General features: G+C 37.9%; 1 protein-coding gene across 1 annotated transcript in view; it reads left to right on the top strand.

The window, feature by feature from the left end:
• Positions 1-18,279, top strand: part of EFCAB5 (EF-hand calcium binding domain 5) — a 200,993-nt gene that overhangs the window by 104,840 nt on the left and 77,874 nt on the right. The window contains exon 11 of the mRNA XM_030295821.2: positions 4,648-4,803. Within this exon, the coding sequence (XP_030151681.1) occupies positions 4,648-4,803 (156 nt within the window). The remainder of the gene's footprint in view (positions 1-4,647; positions 4,804-18,279) is intronic.

Below are 18,279 nucleotides of genomic sequence, written 5' to 3'. Positions count from 1 at the left end.
TCCCTAGCTCCATCCCTGTTGTTGCAAATGGCAAGATTTCATTCTTTTTTTATGGATGAGTAATATTCTATTGTATATATCCCACATCTTATTTTTTTCCCCAATATATGAAATTTATTGTCAAATTGGTTTCCATACAACACCCAGTGCTCATCCCAAAAGATGCCCTCTTCAATACCCATCACCCACCCTCCTCTCCTCCCCACCCCCCATCAACCCTCAGTTTGTTCTCAGTTTTTAAGAGTCTCTTATGCTTTGGGTCTCTCCCACTCTAACCTCTTTTTTTTTTTTTTTTCCCTTTCCCTCCCCCACGGGTTTCTGGTAAGTTTCTCAGGATCCACATAAGAGTGAAAACATATGGTATCTGTCTTTCTCTGTATGGCTTATTTCACTTGGCATAACACTCTCCAGTTCCATCCACGTTGCTACAAAGGGCCATATTTCATTCTTTCTCCTTGCCACGTAGTACTCCATTGTGTATATAAACCACAATTTCTTTATCCATTCATCAGTTGATGGACATTTAGGCTCTTTCCATAATTTATATCCCACATCTTCTTTATCTATTCATCAATCGATGGACACTGAGGCTACTTCCATATCTTAGCTATTATAAATAATGCTTCTGTAAAAGAAACACTCATGCACTGTTGGTGGGAGAGCAAACTGGTGCAGCCACTGTGGAAAACAGTATGGAGGTTCCTCAAAAAGTTAAAAATAGAACTACCTTATGATCCAGCAATCACACTACTGGGTATTTACCCAAAGAATACGAGAATACTAATTCAAAGGGATACATGCACCCCTAAGTTTATACCAAATTTTCATTTCTAACAAGCTCTGAGGTGATGCCCTCAGAGGTTCTAACAAGCTCTCAGGAGTTGTAGTCAAGGGGCAACATTTTGAGAATCCCTGATCTCATTGGATTTTTCCTTCTAAATAGATATGTCTACTGAGAAGACTTTTATTCTTTTTCTTGGTCAATTTTTTTACCTACCTCAAAAGGAAGCAGGAGCAATGGCTACAGAGAACTTATTACATGAAATACTTACACTCTGTACATACACTCTTCATGACTCAGTGAGAAAGCTACTGTGGTACACATTTTATAAATTAAGAAACTGGGAAGTTCAGTGACTCAGCCAAGGTTACTCAGCCAGTAAATATGGGAACTGGGATTTGAACTCAGATAGGTTCCAAAATGTGAGGGTTTTTTTTTTGTCTCCACCTTCTGGAAATGTTTAGAATCTGATGTCTTCTCACCACCTGCACTCTGTTATAAGCCATCACCATCTCACAACTGCCTTATTTCATTAGCTTTCTGACTGACACCCTTATTTTCACTCTTGCCTTTTTTTTTAATATATGAAATTTATTGTCAAATTGGTTTCCATACAACACCCAGTGCTCATCCCAAAAGATGCCCTCTTCAATGCCCATCACCTACCCTCCCCTCCCTCCCACCCCCCCATCAACCCTCAGTTTGTTCTCAGTTTTTAAGAGTCTCTTATGCTTTTCACTCTTGCCTTTTAAAATGGAAGGTAGGGGTGCCTAGCTCTCTCAGTTGGAAGAGGATGCAACTCTTGATCTCTGAGTCATGAGTTCCAGCCCCACATTTGGTGCAGAGATTACTGAAAAATAAATAAACTTTTAAAAAAAGAAATATAGGTAAATTAAGCCAGTCTTCTGCTCAAAACCCTCCAAGGGCTTCCCATCTTACTTAAAGTAAAAACCAAAGCCCTTAACATGACCCCAGGGCTTGACCTGGACTGTCTGATGACCCCTGTCTTCACCTCTCTCTCTGTACTCCTCACTCATTCTGCCTCAGTCACATTAGCTACCTTGCCATTACTAGACACCCCCAAGTATGTTCTCACCTCAGGGCCTTACCACTTTTCTAGGACAGTGCTCCTCACATATTTCCACATGGTTTACTCCCTCTTCTCCTTCTTGACTCAAATGTCACTTTCCCCATGAGGCAGATGCTGAGACGGATCCTGGTACACAGGTTATTTATTAGGGATCAATAGTTGTGAAGGGAGGGAAGTGTAACAGGATTAGGCAGAAGTCAGCTGCAATACAGGCCTGGTAAAGCCTCATAGATTCTGTATATAAGTGAAATCATAAGTATTTGTCTTTCTCTGTCTGGCTTATTTCACTTATCATAGTACCTTCTGGGTCCATCCATGTTGTCGCAAATGGCAATCTCCTTTTGTACGGTGGAGTAACATTCCACTGTATACATATACCACATCTTTTTTGTCCATTCTTCTATCGATGACACTTAAATTGTTTTCATATCTTGGCTATTGTAAATAATGCTTCAATGAACATAGGGGTACATGTATCAAATTGGTGTTTTCATTTTCTCTAGATCCAGAAGTAGAATTGCATGTAACTGTCCTGTTTTTCCAACACTGTTTATTGAAGAAACTGTCTTTTCCTCATTGTATGTTCTTGCCTCCTTTGTCATAGGTTAGTTGACCATACATGCATAGGTTTATTTCTGGGGTCTCTATTCTATTCCATGGATCTATGTGTCTATGTTTATGCCAGTACCATGCTGTTTTGCTAACTCTAGTCTTGCAGTATAGCTTGAAATCAGGAAGCGTGATGTCTCCAGCTTGATTCTACTTTCTCAAGGTTGCTTGTGTTATTTGAAGTCTTTTATGGTCCCATACAAATTTTGGGATTCTTTGTTCCATTTCTGTGAAAAATGCCATTGGTATTTTGATGAGGCAAAATGTGAGTTCTTAACCATTACACTATTATGCATCCCAAGGGAACACATAAGAACTTAACTGTACTCATTGATCCATCAGAAATAATGACAATTAGAAGGTTTCGGCTGCCAATGAAACGAAATATTTAGAAAACCTCTCTTACACTGCTTTAAATTTCCTCTTTTGATCTCTAAGTCAATTGAATATGGTTTATGATTCATTTGCATGGATTCAAGCCTAATGTATCTCTTATATAGTACATTCTAAATTTGCCTAGATGATATTAGTGAGGAAGTGAAATGTCTACTACATTCTTCATTTCAAAAATTATGCCAATGAAATATGCCAATAAAACATTCCATTTTAGGCAAGCTATATTAGTCTCCTTTAATTGTAAGAAACAGAAGCCAACCTGAGTTAATGTAGATGAAAATGAAATGTATGGAGTCCAAGAGCAAGAATATGGTCTGACTTCTGGAAGTCAGGGACTTGGAAAAATCAAGACTCTTCTTTCTGCTTTCTGTTTCATCTGTCTCTATATACTGACTTATCCTGCATCCTCCATTTACCTGGAGGAATCTGGCCACCCAAAACTCTTAAGTTTACATTCACAAGTCCAGCCCCTCTCAGAGGACAACCAACCATTTCCCAGTCCTAATTCCCAATTTCTAGTGGAAAGAATCTGAATGGCTTTGTTTATATCAGGGATCATCCCCTGCTCCAATCATTTATGGCTATGGAAGTAGGGCGATTTGATCCAAATTGGACTCCCAGTACAAATTTGGCTACCACTGTGCTGGGACAGACAAGGAAATCATTTACTTATGAGTTGGGCTAACACTTCAAGAAAGGTTCCCTCAGAAACTCTTCCAGCACTAGATCCATTTGTCCCTTAACATAAGATCTTTATAGTCAAGTATAGATCAAGAATGTTATGTTCCTGACCCATAAAATGAGGGAAAATCCAGAAGCCAATACACACTGGTGGTGAGGCTGAAGAGGAATGGTATTCATTAGTTTTGGAAGAACAAAAAAGCCCAAGCCTGATGTAAAATCCTACCCAAAAAACAGATGCATTTACCTTCTAAGCTAACAATCCCACTTCCAGGAATCTGTTCAATAGGAACCAAGAGAAATGGCCCATAAGCATAGATGTCTTCAGACTCTATACTTTCAAAAAAAAAATAGACAAAGGATACCTTATTATAATATCAGAAGATGCAGAAACTTTGCACAATCCCCATTCTTTATACTCCAATAATTAAATGTAGCCAGTCTCGGAAAACACATGGTTTTATATGCCATTCATCAAAAGAAAACTGCATCCAATTTTTAGAACTATTAACTTACAGGCAATGTTTTATAACTGCTGCTATTTCATGCCGGGAGGTAAAAAGTGTGCTCTATATAATGCTGTTGTGGTCTAGAGGGGAGTTGCTCCAAAAATATTTAGTCTCACTGGTGTATGGTTTTGTATTAATTACCTCTGTCTGCAGCACAGCTGAAGAATAGTACTAACATGAAAATGCTTTATTCACGTGACAAGCAAATGATATGGAAAAAATTGTAGCCAATAATTTCATACGCATCAACTGAATCCCAGGGAAAATCCAAGTAAAGAGCCCTGTTTTATTTTTTTTTTTTTTTATTTTTTTTTTTATTTTTTTTTTTTCAACGTTTATTTATTTTTGGGACAGAGAGAGACAGAGCATGAACGGGGGAGGGGCAGAGAGAGAGGGAGACACAGAATCGGAAACAGGCTCCAGGCTCTGAGCCATCAGCCCAGAGCCCGACGCGGGGCTCGAACTCACGGACCGCGAGATCGTGACCTGGCTGAAGTCGGACGCTTAACCGACTGCGCCACCCAGGCGCCCCTAAAGAGCCCTGTTTTAAATCAATCATTTATCTTCTTTTTCCTCTGCAGTACATCTCCTCATACATTGCAGACTTTAAAAGTGAAATGTTTGAGAAACTCCTTAAGCACCTCTGTCATTGTGCAGATGAATTCCGGGAGATCATAAAAACGGATATGCGGAGGCAGATGTTTGCTGAACTCTTCCTGTGTTGTGACCGTGGGAAGGTAGGATAAGACCTTAAAGCAATACTTCTCAAACTATTTTTTTGTGAAGGACTGGATTTTAGGTTGTTGTGGATGGTGATGTTTTTAACTGCTAAACCATTGTGGACTAACACTCAATGAAAATGGATTGCTGGGGGGGAAAAATGCATGTACAAAAGACAATCCACATTTTTTATTATTAGATTCAAATATGATTTATCTGTTACTTTCTCAAATTGCTATACAATTTTTTAGATACTATCCTCAATTTCTATACCTTTCTTGTCACAGACTGGTACCAGCCTATAGACCATGTCTTCAATGGCACTGCCATTTTACAATGTACAACTTGTCTCTTTCCATCTTAAGAATGTATTTTTTTAAGATTGTTTTTGCTTACTCTCTTTGCTGCTGGCTTCCTATAGAAAATAAATTGTTGGGAATAGGAAGCTTACCACATTGTATTATGCTGCTTCTTAAAATAAGAAAAGTTTATATCAAAAAGTATTTCAGGAGACCGGCAGAAGATGGCGGCATAGGAGGACGCTGGGCTCACCGCGCGTCATGCTGATCACTTAGATTCCACCTACACCTGCCTAAATAACCCAGAAAACCACCAGAAGACTAGCAGAATGGAGTCTCCAGAGCCAAGCGCAGACGAGAGGCCCACGGAAGAGGGTAGGAAAGGCGGAGAGGCGGTGCGTGCTCCACAGACTGGCAGGAGAGAGCCGGGGTGGAGGGGCAGCCCGCTGGCCAGGCAGAGCCCCGGAGTCTGGCTTGCAAAAGCGGAGGGGCCGGACGGAGTGTGTTCTGACAGCAAGCGGGACTTGACATCTGGAAGGTTATAAGCTAACAGCTCTGCTCGGAAAGCAGGAAGGCTGGAGGACAAAGGGAGGGAGAGTTGCTGAGCCCCTGGACGACAGAGCTCAGTTTGGCGGGGAACAAAGGCGCTAGCCAGCGCCATCGCCCTCGCCCATCCCCCAGCCAAAATCCCAAAGGGAACCAGTTCCTGCCAGGGAACTTGCTTGCTCCGGGCAAACACCCAACACTGTGCTTCTGCGGAGCCACCCCTCCGGCAGCGGGTCTGACTCCCGCTGCCACAGGGCCCCTCCTGAAGTGGATCACCGAAGGAGGAGCAGCTAAGCCTGTCCCTCCTGCCCCCGTGCACCTTGCCTACCCACCCCAGCTAATACGCCAGATCCCCAGCACCACAAGCCTGGCAGTGTGCAAGTAGCCCAGACGGGCCACCCCACCCCACAGTGAATCCCGCCCCTAGGAGAGGGGAAGAGATGGCACACACCAGTCTGTGGCCCCAGTGGTGGGCTGGGGGCAGACATCAGGTCCGACTGTGGCCCCGCCCACGAACTCCAGTTATACACCACAGCACAGGGGAAGTGCCCAGCAGGTCCGCACCACTCCAGGGACTATTCAAAATGACCAAGCGGAAGAATTCCCCTCAAAAGAATCTCCAGGAAATAACAACAGCTAATGAACTGATCAAAAAGGATTTAAATAATATAACAGAAAGTGAATTTAGAATAATAGTCATAAAATTAATCGCTGGGCTTGAAAACAATATAGGGGACAGCAGAGAATCTCTTGCTACAGAGATCAAAGGACTACAGAACAGTCAGGAGGAGCTGAAAAACGCTTTAAACGAGATGCAAAATAAATGGAAACGACCACGGCTCGGATGGAAGAGGCAGAGGAGAGAATAGGTGAACTAGAAGATAAAGTTATGGAAAAAGAGGAAGCTGAGAAAAAGAGAGATAAAAAAATCCAGGAGTATGAGGGGAAAATTAGAGAACTAAGTGATACACTAAAAAGAAATAATATATGTATAATTGGTGTCCCAGAGGAGGAAGAGAGAGGGAAAGGTGCTGAAGGTGTACTTGAAGAAATAATAGCTGAGAACTTCCCTGAACTGGGGAAGGAAAAAGGCATTGAAATCCAAGAGGCACAGAGAACTCCCTTCAGACGTAACTTGAATCGATCTTCTGCACGACATATCATAGTGAAACTGGCAAAATACAAGGATAAAGAGAAAATTCTGAAAGCAGCAAGGGATAAACGTGCCCTAACATATAAAGGGAGACCTATAAGATTCGTGACTGATCTCTCTTTTGAAACTTGGCAGGCCAGAAAGGATTGGCACGAGATCTTCAATGTGTTGAACAGAAAAAAATATGCAGCTGAGAATCCTTTATCCAGCAAGTCTGTCATTTAGAATAGAAGGAGAGATAAAGGTCTTCCCAAACAAACAAAAACTGAAGGAATTTGTCACCACTAAACCAGCCCTACAAGAGATCCTAAGGGGGATCCTGTGAGACAAAGTACCAGAGACATCACTACAAGCATAAAACATACAGACATCACAATGACTCAAAACCCATATCTTTCTATAATAACACTGAATGTAAATGGATTAAATGCGCCAACCAAAAGACATAGGGTGTTAGAATGAATAAAAAAACAAGACCCATCTATTTGCTGTCTACAAGAGACTCATTTTAGACCTGAGGACACCTTTAGATTGAGAGTGAGGGGATGGAGAACTATTTACCATGCTACTGGAAGCCAAAAAAAAGCTGGAGTAGCCATACTTATATCAGACAAACTAGACTTTAAATGAAAGGCTGTAACAAGAGATGAAGAAGGGCATTATATAATAATTACAGGGTCTATCCACCAGGAAGAGCTAACAATTATAAATGTCTATGCGCCGAATACCGGAGCCCCCAAATATATAAAACAATTACCCATAAACATAAGCAACTTTATTGATAAGAATGTGGTAATTTCAGGGGACTTTAACACTCCACTTACAGAAATGGATAGATCATCTAGACACATGGTCAATAAAGAAACAAGGGCCCTGAATGATACATTGGATCAGATGGACTTGACAGATATATTTAGAACTGCATCCCAAAGCAACAGAATATACTTTCTTCTCGAGTGCACATGGAACATTCTCCAAGATAGATCATATGCTGGGTCACAAAACAGCCCTTCATAAGTATACAAGAATTGAAATTATACCATGCATACTTTCAGACCACAATGCTATGAAGCTTGAAATCAACCACAGGAAAAAGTCTGGAAAACCTCCAAAAGCATGGAGGTTAAAGAACACCCTACTAACGAATGAGTGGGTCAACCAGGCAATTAGAGAAGAAATTAAAAAATATATGGAAACAAACGAAAATGAAAATACAACAATCCAAACGCTTTGGGATGCAGCGAAGGCAGTCCTGAGAGGAAAATACATCGCAATCCAGGCCTATCTCAAGAAACAAGAAAAATCCCAAATACAAAATCTAACAGCACACCTAAAGGAAATAGAAGCAGAACAGCAAAGGCAGCCTAAACCCAGCAGAAGAAGAGAAATAATAAAGATCAGAGCAGAAATAAACAATATAGAATCTAAAAAAACTGTAGAGCAGGTCAACGAAACCAAGAGTTGGTTTTTTGAAAAATAAACAAAATTGACAAACCTCTAGCCAGGCTTCTCAAAAAGAAAAGGGAGATGACCCAAATGGATAAAATCATGAATGAAAATGGAATTATTACAACCAATCCCTCAGAGATACAAACAATTATCAGGGAATACTATGAAAAATTATATGCCAACAAATTGGACAACCTGGAAGAAATGGACAAATTCCTAAACACCCACACTCTTCCAAAACTCAATCAGGAGGAAATAGAAAGCTTGAACAGACCCATAACCAGCGAAGAAATTGAATCGGTTATCAAAAATCTCCCAACAAATAAGAGTCCAGGACCAGATGGCTTCCCAGGGGAGTTCTACCAGACGTTTAAAGCAGAGATAATACTTACCCTTCTCAAGCTATTCCAAGAAATAGAAAGGGAAGGAAAACTTCCAGACTCATTCTATGAAGCCAGTATTACTTTGATTCCTAAACCAGATAGAGACCCAGTAAAAAAAGAGAACTACAGGCCAATATCCCTGATGAATATGGATGCAAAAATTCTCAATAAGATACTAGCAAATCGAATTCAACAGCATATAAAAAGAATTATTCACCATGATCAAGTGGGATTCATTCCTGGGATGCAGGGCTGGTTCAACATTCGCAAATCAATCAACGTGATGCATCACATTAACAAAAAAAAAGAGAAGAACCATATGATCCTGTCAATCGATGCAAAAAAGGCCTTTGACAAAATCCAGCACCCTTTCTTAATAAAAACCCTTGAGAAAGTCGGGATAGAAGGAACATACTTAAAGATCATCAAAGCCATTTATGAAAAGCCCACAGCTAACATCATCCTCAACGGGGAAAAACTGAGAGCTTTTTCCCTGAGATCAGGAACACAACAGGGATGCCCACTCTCACCGCTGTTGTTTAACATAGTGTTGGAAGTTCTAGCATCAGCAATCAGACAACAAAAGGAAATCAAAGGCATCAAAATTGGCAAAGATGAAGTCAAGCTTTCGCTTTTTGCAGATGACATATTATACATGGAAAATCCGATAGACTCCACCAAAAGTCTGCTAGAACTGATACATGAATTCAGCAAAGTTGCAGGATACAAAATCAATGTACAGAAATCAGTTGCATTCTTATACACTAACAATGAAGCAACAGAAAGACAAATAAAGAAACTGATCCCATTCACAATTGCACCAAGAAGCATAAAATACCTAGGAATAAATCTAACCAAAGATGTAAAAGATCTGTATGCTGAAAACTATAGAAAGCTTATGAAGGTAATTGAAGAAGATATAAAGAAATGGAAAGACATTCCCTGCTCATGGATTGGAAGAATAAATATTGTCAAAATGTCAATACTACCCAAAGCTATCTACACATTCAATGCAATCCCAATCAAAATTGCACCAGCATTCTTCTCGAAATTAGAACAAGCAATTCTAAAATTCATATGGAACCACAAAAGGCCCCGAATAGCCAAAGTAATTTTGAAGAAGAAGACCAAAGCAGGAGGCATCACAATCCCAGACTTTAGCCTCTACTACAAAGCTGTAATCATCAAGACAGCATGGTATTGGCACAAAAACAGACACATAGACCAATGGAATAGAATAGAAACCCCAGAACTAGACCCACAAACGTATGGCCAACTCATCTTTGACAAAGCAGGAAAGAACATCCAATGGAAAAAAGACAGCCTCTTTAACAAATGGTGCTGGGAGAACTGGACAGCAACATGCAGAAGGTTGAAACTAGACCACTTTCTCACACCATTCACAAAAATAAACTCAAAATGGATAAAGGACCTGAATGTGAGACAGGAAACCATCAAAACCCTAGAGGAGAAAGCAGGAAAAGACCTCTCTGACCTCAGCCGTAGCAATCTCTTACTCGACACATCCCCAAAGGCAAGGGAATTAAAAGCAAAAATGAATTACTGGGACCTTATGAAGATAAAAAGCTTCTGCACAGCAAAGGAAGCATCCAACAAAACTAAAAGGCAACCAACGGAATGGGAAAAGATATTTGCAAATGACATATCGGACAAAGGGCTAGTATCCAAAATCTATAAAGAGCTCACCAAACTCCACACCCAAAAAACAAATAACCCAGTGAAGAAATGGGCAGAAAACATGAATAGACACTTCTCTAAAGAAGACATCCGGATGGCCAACAGGCACATGAAAAGATGCTCAACGTCGCTCCTTATCAGGGAAATACAAATCAAAACCACACTCAGATATCACCTCATGCCAGTCAGAGTGGCCAAAATGAACAAATCAGGAGACTATGGATGCTGGAGAGGATGTGGAGAAACGGGAACCCTCTTGCACTGTTGGTGGGAATGCAAATTGGTGCAGCCGCTCTAGAAAGCAGTGTGGAGGTTCCTCAGAAAATTAAAAATAGACCTACCCTATGACCCAGCAATAGCACTGCTAGGAATTTACCCAAGGGATACAGGAGTACTGATGCATAGGGGCACTTATACCCCAATGTTTATAGCAGCACTCTCAACAATAGCCAAATGATGGAAAGAGCCTAAATGTCCATCAACTGATGAATGGATAAAGAAATTGTGGTTTATATACACAATGGAGTACTACATGGCAATGAGAAAGAATGAAATATGGCTCTTTGTAGCAACGTGGATGGAACTGGAGAGTGTGATGCTAAGTGAAATAAGCCATACAGAGAAAGACAGATACCATATGTTTTCACTCTTATGTGGATCCTGAGAAACTTAACAGAAACCCATGGGGGAGGGGAAGGAAAAAAAAAAGAGGTTAGAGTGGGAGAGACCCAAAGCATAAGAGACTCTTAAAAACTGAGAACAAACTGAGGGTTGATGGGGGGTGGGAGGGAGGGTAGGGTGGGTGATGGGTATTGAGGAGGGCACATTTTGGGATGAGCACTGGGTGTTGTATGGAAACCAATTTGACAATAAATTTCATATATTGAAAAAAAATAAAAATAAATTAAAATTAAAAAAAAAGTATTTCTAAGAATGGCGTTTGGAAGAATACTAGTATGCTAGGATACCAAATGGATTTGCAAAAATTAGGTACAAACTTTATTGAAAGACATTTGTTTATGAACTTTATATTTGTTTATAACCCCATGTTCCAGAAAAGATTTAAGGAAGCTTATGCAAATAGATAAAATGCAACAAAGGAACATAATTGAAAAGTTGGATGAAAGAAGAAATAAATGAGAAGATACTAAATGAAGCTGGAAACAAAGCCTAAATTGCATACTGTAATGACCTAAATATTTGTTCTGGGTCATCTACAAATTTGAATCTAAGCTTCTGGCAGTGAATGTGAAAAGGGAAACGTAACCAAATACTCTATTGATGATGTTTGTAAGATAAATACAAACTGGTGTTAAGAAGAAGTCACAAACATTGAACAACCCTTGCAGCCCAGGAATAAATCCCACTTGAGTGGTGAATGATTCTTTTAAGGTACTTTAGGATTCAGTTACTAGTATGTAATTGAGAATTTTTGCATCCATGTTCATTAGGGATATTTAGTTCTCTTTTTTTAGTGGAGTCTTTATCTAGATAGTTTTGGTATCAGGGTAATGCTGGCCTCATAGAATTAATTTGAAGTTTTCCTTCCATTTCTATTTTTTGGAAGAGTTTGAGAAAAATAAGTATTAACTCTTCTTTAAATGTTTGGTAGAATTCCCCTGGGAAGGCTATCTGGCCCTGGACTTTTGTTTGTTGGGAGATTTTTGATCACTGATTTAATTTCTGGTTTTTTTTTTTAATTTTTTTAAAGTTTTTATTTATGTATTTGAGAGAGAGAGAGAGAGAGAGAGAGAGAGAGAGAGAGAGAGAATGCGAAGGGGAGGAGCAGAGAGAAAGGGGGCAGAAGATCCAAAGGGTGTTCTGTGCTAACAGCAGAGAGTCCAATGTGGGGCTTGAACCATGAACTGTGAGATCACGACCTGAGCCAAAGTCAGATGCTTAACTGACTGAGACACCCGGTACCTCTCAATTTCTTTACTTGTTATTGGTCTGCTCAAGTTTTCAACTTCTTCATGTTTCAGTTTTGGTAGTTTATATGTTTGTAGGAATTTATTCATTTTTGTCCAAATTGTTGGCATATGTAGTTTTTCATAATATTATCTTATAATTACTTATATTTCTGTGGTTTTGGTTATTAGTTCTCTCTCATTTGTGATTTTATTTATTTGGGTCCTTTCTCTTTTTTGATAAGTCTGGCTAGGGGTTTATCAATTTTATTAATTTTTTCAAAGAGCCAGCTCCTGGTTTCATTGATCTATTTTTTGTTTTTGTTTTTGTTTTGTTTTTGTTTTGAGAGAGAGAGAGAGAGAGAATGCAAGTGGAAGAAAGGAGCAGAGGAAGAGAGAGAGAGAGAGTGTGTCTTTTTTTTTTTTAACACTTATTCATTTGTGAGAGACAGAATGTGAGTGGTAGAGGGGCAGAGAGAGAGGGAGACACAGAATCTGAAGCAGTCTCCAGGCTCTGAGCTGTCAGCACAGGGCTTGAACTCAAGAACTGTGAGATCATGACCTGAGCCGAAGTCGGATGCTCAACCTACTGAGCCACCCTGGTGCCCTGAGAGAGAGAATCTTAAGCAGGCTTCATGCTCAGCATGAGCCTGATGCAGGGATCAATCCCATGACCCTGAGATCATGACCTGAGCCAAAATCAAGAGTCAGACACTCAATGGACTTAGCCACCCAGGCACCCCTCATTGATCTGTTCCATTTTTTTTTTTTTTTGGTTTCTATATCATCTATTTCTGCTCTAATCTTTATTATTTCCCTTCTTCTGCTGGCTTCAGACTTCATCTGCCATTCTTTTTCTAGCTTCTTTAGGTGTAAGGTTAGCTTGTTTATTTGAGATTTTTCTTGCTTCTTGAGGTAGGCCTAAGGCAGCCACTCTGGAAAAGACTATGCAGGTTCCTCAAAAAGTCAAAAATAGAACTACCCTATGATCCAGCAATTACACTAGGTATTTACCCAAACAAAAATACTAATTCAAAGGGATGCATGCACCCCGATGTTTATAGCAGTGTTATCAACAATAGCCAAATTATGGAAAGAACCCAAATGTACATCACACAAAATACACTTTTAAATAAAGACTGTAACAAGAGACAAAGAAAGACCCTATATAATAATAAAGGGACAATCCAACAAGAAGATATAACAACTGAAAATATGTACCCAACATAGAAGCACCCAAATACATAAAGCAGTTAATAACAAACATAAGGAAACTAACTGATAATAATACCATAATAGTAGGGACTTTAAAACCCACTCACATCTATGGACAGATCGTCTAAACAGAAAATCAACAAGGATATAATGGCTTCAAATGACATACTAGAACAGATGGGTTTTACAGATATATTCAGAATATTCTATCCTAAAAGAGCAGAATACACATTCTTTTCAAGGGCACATGGAACATTCTCCAGAGTAGATTATGTATTAGCTCACAAAACCAGCCTCGACATTTCAAGAATATCAAAGTCATACCATGCATCTTTTCTGACCACAATGCTATGTAACTAAAAGTGAACCACTAGAAAAAATTTGGAAAGTCCACAAATACATGGAAGTTAAATAACACGTTACTGAACAATTAATGGGCCAACGAGGAATTAAAAGAAGAAATTAAAAAGTGTATGGAAAACAAATGAAAATGAGAACACAACAGTCCAAAAACTTTGGGATACAGTAGAAGTGGTTCTAAGAGGAAAGTTTATAGCAATTCAGGCCTTTCTCAAGAAGCAAGAAAAATCTCAAATACACAACCTAACCTTACACCTAAAAGGGCTAGAAAAAGTAGACTAAACAAAACCTAAAGCTAGCAGAAGGAAGGAAATAATAAAGATTAGAGAAGAAATAAATGATATAGAAACTAAAAAACAAAACACAACACAGTGAAGCCGATCAATAACACCAGAAGCTGGTTCTTTGAAAAAAAATCAATAAAATTGATAAATTTTCAATTTTACTTTGAGACATTCACCAAAATGATCAAATGATATACCATGAAAGTGGTCTCAATAAACTTAAAAGAATTGAAATCATATTGTATATGTTCTTTGGCTACAGCAGAATCAATTAGAAACCAATAACAGAAAGATACTTGGAAAATGCCCAAATATTTAAAAATTAAAAACACACTTCCAACTAACCAATGGACAAAAAAATATCATCAGAGAAATTAGGAAATAGTTTAAAATATTAAACTAATTAAATAATGATAATTCAAACTAATAATTTAATGATAATTAAACTAATTAAATAGTGATAATTAAAACACAATGCATTATAATTGGAGCAATACAGTGGTGCTTAGAAATTTATAGCTTAGAATGCTTTTATAAAGAAAATAAAAGACCATATTTCATTTTTTCTCATTGCCACGTAGTATTCCATTGTGTATATAAACCACAATTTCTTTATCCATTCATCAGTTGATGGACATTTAGGCTCTTTCCATAATTTGGCTATTGTTGACAGTGCTGCTATGAACATTGGGGTACAAGTGCCCCTATGCATCAATACTCCTGTATCCCTTGGATAAATTCCTAGCAGTGTTATTGCTGGGTCATAGGGTAGGTCTATTTTTAATTTTCTGAGGAACCTCCACACTGCTTTCCAGAGCGGCTGCACCAATTTGCATTCCCACCAACAGTGCAAGAGGGTTCACTGGGTGTTGTATGGAAACCAATTTGTCAATAAATTTCATATATACAAAAAATAAATAAATAAATAAATAAATAAATAAATAAATAAATACTAGCTTAAGCTGCCAAAAAAAAAAAAAAAAGAAAGAAAAGAAAAGAGGTCCAAAATCAGTGATCTAGGCTTCCATCTCAAAAACTAGAAAAGTAAAGCAAGACCAAATAAATAACAACTAAGTAGAAAGAAGGGCATGATAAAGAAATGGGCAGAAATTAATGACATAGAAAAAAATACAATAGTAAAAATCAAAATAAAAAGCTGGTTCTTTGAAAAGATTAATATAATTGATGAATCTCTAGGTAGACTAATCAAAGAAAAAAAGGGAAGATACAAATTACTGATATCAAGAAAGAAAAAGGGGACATCACTACAGAGACTGAAAACATTAAAAGAACAATGAGAGAGCATTATGAACAACTTTTTGTCAGTAAATTTGCAAATTAGATTAAATGGACAAGTTTCCTGGAAGACACAAATTACCAAGTCTGACTCAAGAGGAAATAGAAAACCTAGATACTCTTATATGTATAAAGAAATTAATTCATGCCATTAAAACATTTCCACAAACAAAACTCCAGGCCCAGATGGCTTCACTGATTAATTCTATCAAACATTTAAGGAAGAACTAATTCCAAACCCATGCAGTCTTTCAGAGTATAGAAGAGGGAATACATCCTACTGGTTTTATGTGGCCAGCATTATTCTTAAATCAAAACCAGACAAAACTCTTCCAAGACAAAAAACTATACACTAATATCTCCCCTGAACAAGATACAAAAATCTTTGAGTTAGTTCAGTAATATATTAAAAAAGTAATATATCAGTATCAAATGAAGCTTAATCTAGGGATGCAAGGTTGATTAATGGTAAAAATTCAATCAAGTCAACTCACCACATTAAGAAATTAAAAAAAGAAAAGCTGTATGATCATCTGACAAAATTCAACATCTATTCATCATTTAAAAAACAAAAACAATAAATCTCTTGGCAAATAGAAATAGAATTTCTTCAACCTGATAAAGAGCATCTATAAAAAAAACTTACGGTTATACTTAATGGTAAAAATTTTAATGATTTCCTCCTTATATCAGGTGTCCACTTTCACCACTTTTATTTAACATTGTCCTGGAAGTAATAGCCAGTGAAATAAGGCATGAAAAGAAAAAGAAAACTCCTTCAGGAATTACATAATCTTCTATGTATAAAATCCTAAGAAATCTTTGAAATAAAAATTTTTATCTTTGAAATAAAATCTTTGAAATAAAATCTTTGAAATATCCACCAGAACATATACATGATTTAGTAAGGCTTCAGGACATACAGTCAATACACAAAGATCAATTTATTTCTATATATTAGCAATGAACAATTGGAAGATGAAATTTTAAAATGCCATTTGCCTGGGGTGCCTGAGTGGCTCAGTCAGTTAAGCATCTGACTTTGACTCAGGTCATGATCTCACGAGTCATGGGTTCGAGCCCCACATCAGGCCCTGTGCTGACAGCTCAGAGCCTGGAGCCTGCTTTGGATTTTGTGTCTCCCCCTCTCCCTGCCCCTCCCCTGCTCACTCACTCACTCTCTCTCAAAAATAAATACAACATTAAAATTTTTTTAAATAGATAAAATAAAATGCCATTTGCATTAATATCACACACATGAAATAGAGATATATTGAACAAAATACTTGCAATGCCTATAGACTAAAAACTAAAAAACACTGTTGAGAGAAATTTTAAAAACCTAAAAAACAGAGAGAGCATTTCTCATTTGTCTCAAAGACTATAATTCATAAATCAAAAGGCTAAATATTATTCGTTCCCAAACTGACCTATAAATTTAACACAGTTCCAACCGAAATCTCAGTGAACTTATTTGTAGAAATCAACAGGACTAGTTTTACATTTTACATTTTTTTAATGTTTATTTATTGTTGAGAGAGAGAGTGATAGATAGAGTGTGAGTGGAGTGGGGTAGAGAGAGAGGGAGACACAGAATCCAAAGCAGGCTCCAGGCTCTGAGCTGTCTGCACAGAGCCTGACGAGGGGCTCGAACCCACGAACCATGAGATCATGACCTGGGCCAAAGTTGTTGGGCCAAAGTTGGATACTTAACTGACTGAGCCACCCAGGAGCCCCTGACAGGACTGGTTTTAAAATCTATATGGCATTTCAAAGGATAGCCAAAATAATTTTGAAAAAGAACAAAGTTGGAGGAGTCGCACTACCTGATTTAAGGATTTACTATATATCAACAGAAGTCAAGAACACACAGTATTGGTGTAAGGATAGACAAACAGACTAATGGAACCAGGTAGAGTCAGACATAAAACCACATGTGCACAGGCAATTGCTTTTCAACAAAAAGTGGTGCCTAGCATAATCTTTTGAAATAAAGGTTCTGGAAAAACTGGCTACCAACTCTAGGGGGAAATAAAAGTACCTCAAGCTTTACCTCACATGATACAAAAAAAAAAAAAAAAAAAAGCTTGAAATAAACTTTAGACCTAAATGTTTAAGGTAAAATCAAATTTCCAGAAGAAAACATGAACCTTAAAAGAAAATTTGATAAAAAGCAATTTTAAAATTCCATTTTTGGAAAGACACTATGAAGAAAATGAAAAGGAAGCTATAGACTGGGAGAAAATATTTGCAATACACTTAATGACAAAAAAATTTGAATCCAGAACCCATAAAGAACTCCTATAACTTAATGAAATAATTCAGTTAAAAATGCCATGGACATGTCAGAAGAGAAAATATATGTATGCTCAATACATGGAAATATTTCAGTGTCAGTCATCAGAGAAATGCAAATTAAAACCATGAGCTAAAAATTACACCCACTTAGAATAGCTAGAGTTAAAAAGACTGCCAGTGCCAGTACAGCATCTATTCATGATTAAAAACCTTCAACATGGAAGGTTTAGAGGAAACATACTTAATAAAGGCCATATATGAAAAACCCACAACTAATATCATACCCAATGGTGAAAAACTAAGAATTTTCTTCTAAGACTTAGAGCATAACAAGGATGTCCACTCTCACCACTTTTATTCCACATAGTATTGAAAGTCATAGCCATAGCAATCAGACAACAAAAAGAAATGAAAAGAATCCAAATTGGTAAGGAAGAAGTAAAACTTTCACTATTTGCAGATGACATGATACTCTCTATAGAAAACCCTAAAGACTCCACCAAAAAATGACTAGAACTGATAAATGAATTCAGTGAGGGCAGCATACAAAATCAATATGCAGAAACCCATTGCATTTCTGTACACTAATAATGAAGTAGAAAAAG

This window comes from Lynx canadensis, chromosome E1, assembly GCF_007474595.2.
Source record: "Lynx canadensis isolate LIC74 chromosome E1, mLynCan4.pri.v2, whole genome shotgun sequence".
NCBI lineage: Eukaryota > Metazoa > Chordata > Mammalia > Carnivora > Felidae > Lynx > Lynx canadensis.
The sequence above is the reverse complement of the archived record's forward strand: the minus strand, read 5'-3'. Positions and strand labels throughout refer to the sequence as shown.